Below are 14,092 nucleotides of genomic sequence, written 5' to 3' on the forward strand. Positions count from 1 at the left end.
GGAAGTTTCACAGCAGTGTTTACCAAGCCATCTTCTCTGCTTTGTCCCAGAGCCATGAAAGTAATAGTCCACACACGGAACAAAATCAGTTTCACTAAACCTGTGAATTTTCAGTATTTTTAGTTTTTTCTCAACTTAATCTGTCTTTTTTCTCAACTTAATGAAAAGAAACACAAAATGCTTCTATTGCTTGTTATTTAAGTGTTGACACCTTTGCTTCACCTAGATCACCTTAATCCCAACACCAGTAAATTTATTACTTGTTGGAAAAATCCATCTCATGTCTTTAATTCTATGAAATGTTCAAGCTGGAAGTTCAGTGTACAAGAATCATGTTCAGACACAGAAAAAGAGGAAAATTACAACATACTTAGGGTGAAAACCATCAAATCCTTTATTAATCTGATAATATGAGAGACTAATCCACTGGTGTGGGTTCTTTCTTACCTCAATAATCTTGTCATGAATTTGCAGGCCTTCTGCTTTGTCTGCAGGTCCATTTTCCAAAATCTTTGACACATAAATTCCCTCAGCAGACTCCTCCTGATTCTTCTGTACCAGGCAATAGGGAAGTTGCAAAAAGGGCCACATTAGTACAAAAATTGAGATGGCACTAAAATCAGTAGCAGTGAAAAATGTAAATCCACATGAAATATGCAGCTCATTTTTCTAGCTAAGAATTAAGCTCCTTGGGATTTTTTTTTTTTAAACTTGCTTAACACAAAGTAGTTATTAATCAAAAGGACAGAATTAATGAACTATTCCAGCAATTTTTATAAGATTATCCATTTACTTCCGGTTATTTTAGTCCAAATGAGACACAGCGTGCAACAGTAATCCGATCCCAGCTAAAATACTTGGAGCAAACCTCAGACTTCACAGCAGCCAGTGACTAGCACATAAATGCACAGTGGAAGACACTCATTAAAATGGATACACAAGTGTTTCTCTCTGAAGGAAAAGGGCTCCTGCAGCACTGCTGCTTGCAAAGTGCCTTACTGCATTTGAAAATAAAGCTCCAAGGAACAAAGTGACATTAGTTAGCTGGCATGTAACAGTGAGAGGATTTGGTTGGAACTGTTGAACCTCATAAATCCTATTCACATGGGAGATTGAGAACTTGCTCAACTATGAAATCCATACAGATGAGCTGTGGACAAAAAGAGAATCCATCTCCAACTGATCTCTATGCAACACTAAGTACAACTCACACAAGGTCAAATTTAAAACAGACAAGTTATCTGGCACAACTGCAACAATATAAATGATGTTGTACATGATGGAATTACTTTATTTCATCACATGATAATTAAAAGTAATTTTAAATAATTACTAATAAAGAACTAATGCCAAGCAGACTCTGCCTCCTTACAGGGTTTTAAGTGCTTATACAAATAGTAACTTAGCTAGCAATAACTGAAGGAAACTTTTTCCAGCTGATTTACGCTTTTGATTGCAGTTTGTATGATGTTCATTTGCCTTCTGTGACTGGTGAATCCCTGACCAAGAGCACAGTTCATATGTGCACAGGTTTCTAGTCTAAGTCCTATACACTCATGGAGAAAACACTTTATAACTTTTTCTATTAAGAAAACTGTAAAGGCATATGTAAAACATACTTTACACAATATGGCAACAGTCCTTTGGAAACTTGACCCAGGTAGATTGAAGGTCAATAAATATTTGTTCAACACAATATTAGTCAGACTATGTTTGCATAAAGTATTTTTCTCCCCTTTTTCACACAGACTCATACATGTCAAGTACTAAGCAAAATGGAAAAACAGCAACAGTTCTAGAAATATTTTGAAATTATGAACAAATAGACTTCCACTGACCTCCCATCTAAGCAGTGAGAAGTGAAACTCTGATAAAAGAAGCGCAGGCCATTAGTGAAGATACAAGAGGGACATGGCTTGGTTTTAACCTTAGAAAACAAAAATCTAGATTATAGCACCTTCACCCATATAAAAACTATATTTCTTTCCATCAGAAATCTCACTGGCTTTTTTTCAAAAGCAATGTATGGCCTGTTAAAAGAAAGGGTATTTCAGTCTGGCTTGTGGTCCCCATCGGTTACATGTGCTGGTACCCAGCACTCCTGACAGGAAAACACAGCACAAGGCGTACTGAGCTCCAGCACCATGTCACACAGCCCAGGGGATGTGCAGCAACTGTGCCTGCAGCACACCTCCCTCCAGCCTGGCTTTGACGTGGTGTCCTCAGGGGAACAGTCCCCCCAGCCAGCCAGAGCTGGGCCCATCAAAGCAGCCTTGCTCCCTCAGAGTAATGAATCACCTCTCAGAAACACACCTATGAGAAGCACGTTCCTTTCTGACACAATAAAAGATGATCCTATGATGAGTTGTTCCTTTCCTCTCCTCCTTCCTTCAGGTAGAAGGGAAACAGTGGGGATGCCTATTATGGACTGAAAATAAACACAGCCAACAGAAAGTACGTATGTACATTACCCAAGGCACTAAGAGTCACCTGCTTTCCAATGGAAAAAGCTGCATTGTACTTACAAAACACAAATAACATGTGATGAAGAACACATCCCCAAGCACATGACTAATATGGAAACATCACTGTTCTGCTCTTCTGCTGCAAGGACCAATGTTTTAACCAAGGGCACTTTTTTCCCAGACAGCTTGAATGTACAGAGCACCTTCATGAGCTCTTTTTGTCTTGTTAACAACTCCTGTTCCACTATTTAATATTCTGAGAAGAACTTTGTGTTTTTAATATTGAGTCAACTCAAGCATTTTTTCCTGTTCTATCCTCAGCTCCAAATACACTGAGTCTCCCACTGATACTGAGAAATGCCAATCAAATGCCTGTGGTAGTCACATTTGTCAAAATACGAACAAAACACAAAGAAATTTCCAAACTAAACTTCAAAGACTGAAAGCCACCTGAGATCCACCCCTGCCTCACAACTTCACCAATTTTTCTCCAAATATGAGTGTTAAAAGAAATTAATTTTCTTTTTTCTATTTGGCAGTTTTCACAACACACAATGCTATAGACACATTATATAGTTCATATATTTATCATTTACCCCTTAAAATTACAAAATATTAAGTCAAAGCCTGACAGTTCATGACACATATCACTGTTGAAATGGTGTGTCCACATGGACTGTCAACATCTAAGTCCTTTAAAGAAGCTCAGTTGCCATCCCAAGAAAACTAAGCACATGCTCCCTTTTCCCTGCAGTTCTCCTATGGATGTAATTAAGAAATGTCACAATGAAATCCAAACTAAAGGTTGCCTGAATTTTTTTACTGTTCCAAATATTATACCAAAAATATATATACTACAGTATATATAAAGTGTATACTACAAATATTAATACTCCAAATATTAATACAATCATGGCATGTGTATTTTAACTTGTAGCCACCTGTTGCCTCATCCTTCCACTAGAAAAATCTAAGAAACTCTTGCTTTGGATTTACAGCCCCAACATCTGATAACTGCAGGTCTTCATATTCACCCACAGGGAACAGTAAGTCTGCAGCACAGACAGTGGACTAATGGGAACAGACTCTTTGGCACCACTAAATATAGCTTTAGAGCAGATTACCAAACTAATATACAGGGTCCTACTCCCCTCCTCAGCAATACTAGAAGGCTACAATTCTCCCACTTAAGAACCTGATCAGCACATAATTATTACCAACCCTTTCTAATCAACTATTAATTTTCCAGTTTAACAGGTTTCTTTACCCTTCATATGCAATGACAGTCCTGATTAATGCTTTTAGAAAGATGAAGTAAAAAAAAATCAAGCATATTCATGTGTATATTCTGTATATTCTAAGTGGGGGCTAGTGATCCTTATGCATATTCTATGGTTTGCAATGAGCTTTCTAAACGTAGTCTGATGAGATTAAGATACAGCATAGGTGAAAACCATTTCAGTTCATAAAGAAAAACTGGAAGCAAGCATGTGAGAACAGGACATGTGCTTAAACTATATGAGCTTCAGAAGCAAATTTTCTCCTCTACAAATGAAAAGAAATTAAAAAAAAAAAAAAAAAGGGCAAGCTGTTTCACAAAATTCCAAAGGCTTAATCCTGCAATAATGACTTTTAGAAATAGTCCCAGAGATTTCTATTGGACAGTTTACATGAATACATATTTATTACACGCATGGGAACTGAGTGTAAACCAGCCTAAAGTTTTAAAGCAAAAACACTGTGAACACCCTTCCAAAAAAATGAGAATAATACAATTCTCATGAGATAACGCCTTCCAAATGATTACTCCAGTTATACCTGATAATAAGTAGCTCTTCTGTCTGAAGAATAGACTCCATACCTACTGTCACCAAAAGTCACTCTTAATTAACAGCGTATACAATAAAAGTAGATACAGACAAAATCACCTACAGTTACTTTTCTCATTACCTGATTGGGTCGTCCTCCTATAATATTGAATCCCAAAGTATCATTTTCTCGGTGTAGCATGATCATTAATGGTTTGCGTTCTCCTCCCTAAGAAAAGATTAAATATTGTTAAAGAACACAGTCTCAAGAAGAAGTTATTAAATTAAAACATTATTGCAAACACAAATTGTAAGATTTTTAGCTAGAGAATGTATAAGATAAGGCTTGGAGGAAAACTAGGATGAAAAGACTTGGCACTGGAAAAAAAAAAAAAACCAAAGGAAAAATCATGATTCACTGAAAAGTTAGCAGGTAACACCTGATTATCTCCAGTTATCTTCAGCTGAACAGAAAAAATGAGAGTTTTTTGGTGTGAGGAATGCTTGGCACCACTGAAAGAAGTCAGAGGTCCAAATGTCTGGAAGTCTCTATAAACACAAAATCCCTATAAGTGTTAACATTTCAAACATTAAACATACAGATTAAAACACACAACATTGTAATTTTCAGACCTCAAAGTCGTACCAGTACACCTTTTAAAGCAACTTTCAGAGAAGACACAGAAAATGAAAAGCAGCTCTTTATCCCAAACTTTTTTTCTCCAAAAAGAAAGAATCCAAAACGACATTTGCAAAAATATGGGTTTTTTTTACTGAAAAAATGCTAAAAATATAAAGCAAACATTGAGAAGAATAAACCGAGTAAAATCTAAAAATCATAAACAAAAAATCCTTTCCTTCAATGGACCAGGTAAATAATTAAAATTTTTGAAAAAAAAAAATAAAAATTGCTTTAGCAGAGCAAGTTACCATATTTTACGCTGTTATTGTTATATATATATATTATATATATATAATATTTATATATTATACATTATATATGTTATATATATAGTTATATATATTATTTTATATATATATAGTTATATATAGTTATATATAATATTATAAGTATTGTTATATTTACATGTTATTGACTGTGTCAGTGACGTGCTTTATATATATGTTATATATATAGTTATATATATATATTATGTTATATATATAGTTATATATAGTTACATATAATATTATACGTATTGTTATATTTACATGTTATTGACTGTGTCAGTGACGTGCTTTATATATATGTTATATATATAGTTATATATATATTATGTTATATATATATATAGTTATATATAGTTACATATAATATTATACGTATTGTTATATTTACATGTTATTGACTGTGTCAGTGACGTGCTTTATATATATGCTATATATATAGTTATATATATATTATGTTATATATATATATAGTTATATATAGTTATATATAATATTATACGTATTGTTATATTTACATGTTATTGACTGTGTCAGTGACGTGCTTTATGTCGGAACGGCACATTTGAGGTTAATCCCGTCTGTTTTGACAGTACTGATGGTTTCTGCCCCCGGCTCACGGCATCGCCTCTCGAGCGGCAGCGCCCACAGCGACCCCTCCCGGCGGCGCTGGGAGCGGCGGGTGCCCCGTCCGCACCTCGGCCAGCTCCCCACCGACAGACAGACACCTCCTCCCCACCGACAGACAGACACCGCCTCCCCACCGACAGACACCTCCCCTCTCTTCCTCGGACACCGCTTTCCCCGCACCGGCCACCACCAGCAGTCCCACTCCGCATGACCTTACCTCATCTGCCAAGAGATGAAGCAAGTGTACGAGCACACCTCTCACAGGCAGCAACCTAAGCCTCACGGACTAGCTAACCAGAGGAAACTTTAAAATAAAAAATATTCAAGTTTTCAAACAGAGTTTTCAGCGCCACGAAGACCTGTGAGATCTGTATTCTGAGGCATTCCGGTGTCCTGTGAACAACGCCCCCTTTCCATTTTCCATGCAGCAGGCAGATGCCCAGCACACTACATTGCTTCAGGTGTGAGTTTCACTGCTCAGACCTTTTCCACCTGGGATTTTGCTTCCCAAGGGCTCATGTAGATTTAGGTAGAAAGACAAATTCTTTGCATTAAAACACTCCTCACCACGGCTGCAACCAGCAATGCCTGAGCCTGCACAGTGAGCTTCCAGGCAGAAATTAAAAACCAACCAGTTCCATCACAGCAAGCGAAGCCAGCTCACCGCAGCTCTCGGATGGTTTGTTTTGCCTAAGGAAGCGTGTCGGTCTCTGGGCAATGCCCTCAGATCTGCGCGGAGAGCGCAGCACCGCTCCATCCTCTGCTTATAAACAGCGGTAGCTGTCATTCCATTCTACCAAAGCTTTGCTGCACTTTCGCCATCGTTTCCAAAGTCAAAGTCTACAATACTTTTACACTCAAGTTTTTAAAGACAACTTCTCGGCTGCTCAAATAAAAGTTAAAAGCCAGCTCCACGCCCCTGAGCTGCCGCCAGTACCAGCTGGAGCAAAATGAGCAGCAAGAGTAGCTGGGTCCCTGCTGCATCAGGCGGGGCGGCCCGATGTGAACACCCTGATCGGAGGAACCAGCACCCGTCTGACAGCTGCCAGCCCAGGAGCGAAGCCATCTCCTCTCCCCATCGTCTCCGGCCGAGCAAGGGCTCGGTCGCAGTCTCTGCCAGGCACTGCTGGGCTCACGGCAGCACGGGGTTTCGGCTACCGAAGGGCGTCTGAAGAGGGACCGACGAGAAGCGTGTCCCCAGTGGGATGAGTGTTACCAAAAATCAGTAAAAATATAACTCTTCATCTGGCATCAGGGTCCGGCGGCTATATCTCCCCGAAAGAGGCGAGGGACGGGCAGGGCTCGCACCGCCCGGGGGATGCGCAACGGGATCGGGCTGGGTCCCGAACTGCCGCGGGGGTGACTGCCGGTCCCCGGGGACACCGCCCGCCCCGTCACTCGGCCGATGGCTCACAAGTTGGGAAAATCAGGCTGGAGGAGGCCACAGCTGGAAGGGAAGGGTGCAGACCGGGGCGCGCTGCCCCGCCGATCCCTGCCGCCGCACTCACCTTGCCGGCTTGGCTGCCCGCCAGGTCCCGGGCGATGCTGCTGATGTGGCTCATGTACTGGCCGAACTTCGCCTGGTACCGCCGCGCCGTCAGCTGCACCTCGCTCTGCAGCGCAGACAGCTGCGCCAGCAGCGACTTCTCCCTCCTGCTCCAGCGCTGGGCCTCCCTCTTCAGCTCGTGACCCGGCTCCGGGCCGCCGCCGCCGCCCCGCAGCGCCCGCAGGCAGCGCTGCCCGCCGCCCGCCCGCGGCTGCCCCGCCGAGCCGCCCGAGGGGAGCCCGGCCCGGGGCTGCCCCGCCGAGCCGCCCGAGGGGAGCCCGGCCCGGGGCTGCCCCGCCGAGCCGCCCGAGGGGAGCCCGGCCCGGGGCTGCCCCGCCGAGCCGCCCGAGGGGAGCCCGGCCCGGGGCTGCGGCTCGGCGGGGCCGGCCGGCCCGAAGCGACACGCCGCCAGGTGCTCGGGCAGCTCCCGCAGCCGCACGGTGCGGCCGCAGCCCCTCGGGCTGTAGTCGCACTTGACCTCCAGCTTCTGGACGAGGCTGCGGAGGGGCAGGACGGGGCGCAGCTCGGCGGCCGCCAGCGGCCGGCAGCGCAGCGGGCAGCGGCGGCGCCGCGCCGCCCAGGGCAGCAGGCAGCCGGCGCAGAAGACGTGCCCGCACGGAGTGGACAGCGGCTCCTCCAGCACCCGCCCGCACAGCCCGCACTGCAGCTCCGCCGCCACCGGCCCCGCGAACCGCGAAGGGTCGAAGCCCATGGCGCGGCCGGACACCGCGAAACTTTCGGCGCCGCGACCCCGGCCCGGCCCCGGCGCCGCTGGAGCCGCTCCCGGCGGGCGGCGGCGAGGGGCGGGCGGAGGAGCGGGGCTGCGCCGGGGGAGGCGGGCGGCAGCGCCGAGACGGAGATCCCGGCGGCTCCCCCCACCCTCTCGCATTAGCTCCCTCTCCGCGGCGCTAGCAACCCACGCCCAGCCCCGGCACCACCTCCGCCCTCCCGGAGCATCCTCGCTGCGCCGCGGGGCGAGGGACAGAGGCGAGGGGCCTCGCTGCCGCACCCACCGCCCTTCTGTCCCGGCGGGACGGATCTGTGCTCCTAGCGGCTCACTCGGGACTGGGCTATGGTCCCGGAGGGAGGGAGCTGAAGGGCTGCGGGACAGCGAAGCGCTCGGGCTCTGACAGATGCACGCTTGTGCTGGTAAATAACGCGCACGTGTGAGCACGCCTGTTTCGTGCCTTTTCAAAAGGCTTCCTCCTCTCTTTTCCTCCCGTTTTGGGATATCCGTCAAGGTGCAGAACCCTGCAATCCATAGTATTAGTGTTCTCTTTGTTGCCACACCATAAAGGAAATAAGTCAGGATAAGAAAATTACTTGCTGAGCTCCCTTAAACTGCAACGTATGTATAAACAGCACTTTCATTTAAAGAAAAGCTAAGGCACAGCAAAATCTGGAAAAGCATAGTTAGGATCAATAGCCGCCTGGATTCTACCCCTTCATTGCTGTACAACCCACACCATACACTGAAACATGAAACCCCTAACACATTCCCCACATAACTTCACTATTGAAAGCACAGGGCCAGATTGCTGCCCCCAGCCCTGTGGACAACCTCCCAGAGCAATGAGGGATGGAGCTCTCTGAGGGGTTTCTTCAGTGGGCTCCCCCACGTGTGGATCAGACAGCATCGTTTCTGGAAAGGATGGCAGGTTTGGTCTGTCCAGGCTCAATCACAGGTTATTTCCTGGGCTCAGAACTTCTGAGGTAGAGCCAAGGTGTGTCCCCATGAGTTCTGCAATTTCTGCTTCAAACTCTGAATCTCAGGATCCCTCTGGGAAAGCCATGGGGGCTTTTGAGACCCACTAGTGAATGGTTCTTTTCCATGACTAAAAAGACATCATGTGGTCAATACAGCACACTTTATTTTTCTTTTCCCCAAAGCAAGAAGGAAAACTCTGCACATACCTGCCCCTAGAACTGAATCTGAGATAGCAGATCTGTCATGTATACTCATGATTTACTGAACAAAAGTTTGGCAATGCGTCACAGAGCACCAACAGACACAAATATTACTGAGAAGCACCACCGATCTACTCTTTCTGACTTGCCAAACAGAAACCCGCACTTTTTGTTGGATTACCATGGCCGTGAAATAAATAAGCAAATGAACTGCACCGTCAAACAGTCTGTCATCTTGAAGATAATGCACTATAATCCAAATTTCACTGCAGATCAAAATCACATTCTCTTACAAGAAAAAGGAAAGCAGATATCTTCAGTAACTAATTGTGCTATTCATACTGGTTTTAATCATCTATCCATTGATTTTAATTGCTTTGCTTATGGGTTCAAATCAATGTCATTCAGAATGTTATAGAAGATAGTTTTTAAATACTGTCCTCCTCTCCATTTATGAACATAACTATTTATTTGGCTTTATTATTTGTTTATATCCTCTTCTGTCTCCCAGTGTCCCAGTGTTTCTCCTTGACCTCATTATACCTGGCCCAGAACTTCAGGTCCAAGCAGAGACAGTAATGTCTTCATTCATAAATTAAACTAGGCAGAGAAAAGGCCCTGACACTGGTTCCTGATCTGTTAAACTGGTATTGCTTCTGTTGACCTGTTAGTGTGGTGCTTGAAATAGTTTTGACTGAGGCATGTGAGCAGCCTCCCAAACCACAGCTGGACGCAGCATTGGTGCTACAGGAGCAAATGCCAAGAGATAGCTTGAGGTGGCTGCCCTCTTAGGGAGGTGGAGGCGTAGGGGCAAGGCTCTAAGTCCTTCTGGAGCCCCTGGCACATTTTATTTACCAGGATAAATGCAGTCATATGAATGAGGTAGCCAAGTTTGAGCCTTGGAGCTCTTGGCTTCTTTTAGATTAGGTGATTAATTAAACAATGGATTAGGCTTCCCATGGTAGGCATACTTGAAAAAAACAGCTTTGCCATTTTGGCCCACTTTGGGCATTGGTGAAATGTTAATGCACTGGCAAAACAGTTCCAGGCCATTGCCTTTTTCTTTGCTTGTGCTCGACTAAGAAATAGTCTTTCTTTGCCATGATGTCAGCACAGATGGAAGCACAGACAACCTGGTTTATAGCAGAAGCAATTTTCCAGTACAGGAACCTGTAATACAGACAAATATACTAAACTCACCAAAAGACAACAGCTGTCTGCATACAAGACCTCCATGGAAATGCATACACATGGATAAACACATGCAAATGTTACCAATGGACTTACAAATGGTGATTCCTACAATTAGTCCTATTAGTTCTGATGTAATCAGGAAATGAAAAACACAGTCCTCATACTGTCCGAAAATATTCTTAAAGAGACAACATAATTATAATTTTGTTTGCTCCTCCAAGGTCTCAGCACCTAGAGCTCCAGGTTTCATACAGCCACTCAAGTCATGGGTTCACTGAGGTGGTCAAAGAGGGAGATGCAGATTTAAGGAGATGAGGTGAGGTTGAGGAGCACAGGAACAGCAGTGCTCTCATGAACACTGGGGACAGCTGTGAGAGCACCACACTGGGACTGAACCCAGTCATGGATCAAATAAATGTGCTGTGCCTTGTCTCTGGATCAGTCCATGTCTTCAACAGCTTCTGACACATTCATTTTTGCTTTGCTTGGTAAGGCAGAAAAAGAAATTTAAAATAAGAAAGCATTTTCTTCCTTAGTCACAGGTGCCTACACATAAACACACACACACAAACACACTTTGATGGAGGATTTTGGTGGGGGTAGCTGTGCTTGAAGGAGTTCTTTACCAGCACAGAAGCCCAGCTGCTCCTGATCATCAGAGATGGGAGGAACAGCTATTTCTATTATAAATAGAGAGTCATATCTGCCCATAGTTCTTTTCTCATCCTAAGAGGATCTGCAGTTTAAAGGATGAATTATACAGCTGTTTCCAAGTCTTCTGAAGAAAAAATCAGAAGAAAGTAAGAATTATTGCTCTGATATACTGAAGGTAACTTTAAGGCTCCAGGCTCCATTGAAGACGAAGGGGAAAATCCTGTAAACTTTAAATTCACATATGTGGAAATAAAATATATATTTTTGTATTTCCCCCCTTATTTTCATAAAAAAATTTGGCCTATTATTCATCCATAGGATTTCACAGGAAAGTTCTTTTTCCAGTCACACTAGTAAAATGCTGTAACTAATCTAGAGCTAGAAAACTCAGTAACTTCACTCTGAGATAAGAACTTAGATCTGAACATTTGCTATTAAAATCTGCTATCATCAGAAGTCTGCAAAAAAATTTGTCACTGTACTTTGGCAAAAAAAATAAAATTATTAACATAAAGTTAGACCATATTATGTTTTATTGAAGAGAATCACCTCAGGAGGGTTACAATTTTTAAGTCAGCAAGCAATTTTTCTGTACCACAGTTTATCATTTAGCGCAGTTAAAAGTGTGTGAGGAAGTGTCCAAGTATAAAGAGTACAGATTTTTCTGAAACCTGAGCAAGTATTTATTAATCAATTAAGCTGCACACATTCAGTGAAGAAGATTACATCCAGAAAACATTTGTAATCTATGTAGTTCACCAGCACACTGTATGAACTCTATGTTTGTGTAGCTATGTTTGACATCAAATGGACCAACAATCAGCTCTGGCCACTAGAAAAATGAGAACAAGTCTTAAAAAACAGTAAATGGGAGGTCTATATTTTTGACCCACCTCTTTTGTCCAATAAATAGCCACAAGCCACAAGCAAGTCCTAAAACAGCTTTTCACTTTTCACTTCACCCACTGCTAATGCTACCCAGCAGAATTCATAGCAGCCAGCTGAAGTCCCTATACAATGCCTGGAGCTAACAAAGGTGACTAGGGCACCTTAGGGCAGTCAGGATTGAAATATGCACCTTCCAATGTAAGAGGTGGATAAAAGCACCTTCCAGGATGTGCCTGACCTGGGTGGGAAGAGTGCTCTGCAGTCACACCCTGCGGTTTGAGCCTTGCAGAGAGAGGCATTCAAGGAGTACCGAGACTGTGTGTGATCTAAGAGTCAATCTGCCCAGTCCTATAAAAGTCAAATACTCCTAAGAATGCTTGTTTAACCTTTTAGGAATTTACCTGATAGAAATTAACCATGATATCAGCTTTGGACGCCTCCAGCAGCTGAACAGGATTTTTTTTTTCAGTATTACATTTGTACTGAAGTTCTTGGTACAAAGTTAAAGTAGATATGAGAATTTAAAGGTGGTTTTTCCACACACCTTTTTCACAGAACATTTCAATAGTAAATGAAGGAGGAAATCGTTCCTACCCCTGTTTTGTGGATGAGGAGGTGGATAATTAAATTCTTTAGATTCTGGGTCAAAATCATTCCCATAAAATAGAAGTATGTGTCAGAACAGGGAACTGGGACTGCTCTTCTCTTTAGGAGAGTATGAGCAAGGCAAAGCCATCTCCTAAACTGGAAGCCCAGGCAGAGAAGACTATGCACTTGACCTATATCAATACACTTGTTTGAGGGTTGAGGCTGTGCTTTTTCTTTATTCCACTCTACCTTTTTTTTCCCTCCTCTCTTGCTCAGTGTTAGACATAAGCTACTCGCTAGTGTTTAACATGGGAAGAGAGAAGGAGGCAGGAGAGGTGAGGCTGTGGCTGAGAGGTAGCAGACTGTGTGTGTTGACCCCTGGTAGCTGTCAGGTCTGTGCCACATCCCCCAGGCAGGCTGTGCACTGCCCACCCGTGCCCGGCACTCCCGCACTGCCCTGCACACCGCGGCGCTGGCTGCAGCCCCAGCAGAAGGTGCTGGCACTGGATATGAATGTAAAGGAACATCAGAGCCTTGCCTTGCCTTGGGCACTTCCACCTCATTTCCCTTTCCAAATCCAACTGTTGCAACCTCCAGACATCCCAGGTTTTAAATTTGTCCCTGCAGAGCCAGTCCACAATGCACTTACTCACTGCAGACACCTCCTTTCCACACAGAGCTGCTCCCTAAGGGTATGCAGACACAAAAAGCTTTCTATTTTAGCACCCATTAAATCAAGGAAAAGAAAATCTAAGGAGATAATTTTTCACATTATGAAGTCTCATCAGTTGCTGTCACTGAGAAGAACCACTCACTGTTGCCAGGCTCTTGGGAGACGACAAAGCCCAGACTGGGTTGGAAAGGGAACACCTCCCTGCTGATGGCAGTCCCTCCTGAGAAGGGTTAAGTCCTCTTGCCCTTGCAGTGCTTAATCAACCAGCAAACACCTAGTGGCTGTTCCTAGGGCTTCCTTTTCACAAAGCAAAATGACATAAACACTTAAGATGGAAAAACTGTCGCTCCAGTATTAGTAAAATAAGGTACCGCAAACTGGGATAGAAGCAGAACCTCAGTTTCCAACTCAGCATGTCTCAGTGAAGGCTTTGACAGCTGTTCAGTGTAAAAGAAATTGTTTAGGGTATTTCTACCCTTTTTCTCATCTCTTTCATGTCACATTGCACAGCCTTTAGAAAACTGCCTTCACCTAATTTCTGTAGCATTAACTTACACATCAGCTGATAAGGGAGAGAAGTAAAATATTTAAAAACATATATGGAAAGTTCAGAGTTAAATATAACAAACTAAAAATAAATAAATGTGCGAATTTTGTGGTAGGATTTTCAGAACTTTTATTTAAATACTTGAATTTAAGCCTTTGAAATTAAAGTTAAATATCATTGCCACCAGAATGTGGTTGGTCTAAGTCTAAACAAGGTGAACAGCCTAGGAAATGTGTGCAGAGA

At 43.6% G+C, this 14,092-nt stretch overlaps 1 protein-coding gene across 2 annotated transcripts in view; it reads right to left on the minus strand.

Annotated features, from left to right (window-relative positions):
• The window catches only part of PDZRN4 (PDZ domain containing ring finger 4), a 231,971-nt gene extending 223,862 nt beyond the window's left edge, over window positions 1-8,109 (minus strand). Inside the window, exons 1-3 of one of the 2 annotated variants that reach the window (XM_086884679.1) lie at window positions 7,360-8,109; window positions 4,416-4,502; window positions 448-552 (exon numbers count right to left, since the gene is read on the minus strand). In XM_086884679.1, coding sequence (XP_086740805.1) covers window positions 448-552; window positions 4,416-4,502; window positions 7,360-8,109 — 942 coding nt within the window. The remainder of the gene's footprint in view (window positions 1-447; window positions 553-4,415; window positions 4,503-7,359) is intronic. The other variant, XM_086884680.1, reaches the window with a different exon arrangement.
• Between the last annotated feature and the right edge of the window lie 5,983 nt (window positions 8,110-14,092).

Source organism: Cyanistes caeruleus, chromosome 4 (genome assembly GCF_971803275.1).
Source record: "Cyanistes caeruleus chromosome 4, bCyaCae1.hap1.1, whole genome shotgun sequence".
In the NCBI taxonomy this organism is placed as follows: Eukaryota; Metazoa; Chordata; class Aves; order Passeriformes; family Paridae; genus Cyanistes; species Cyanistes caeruleus.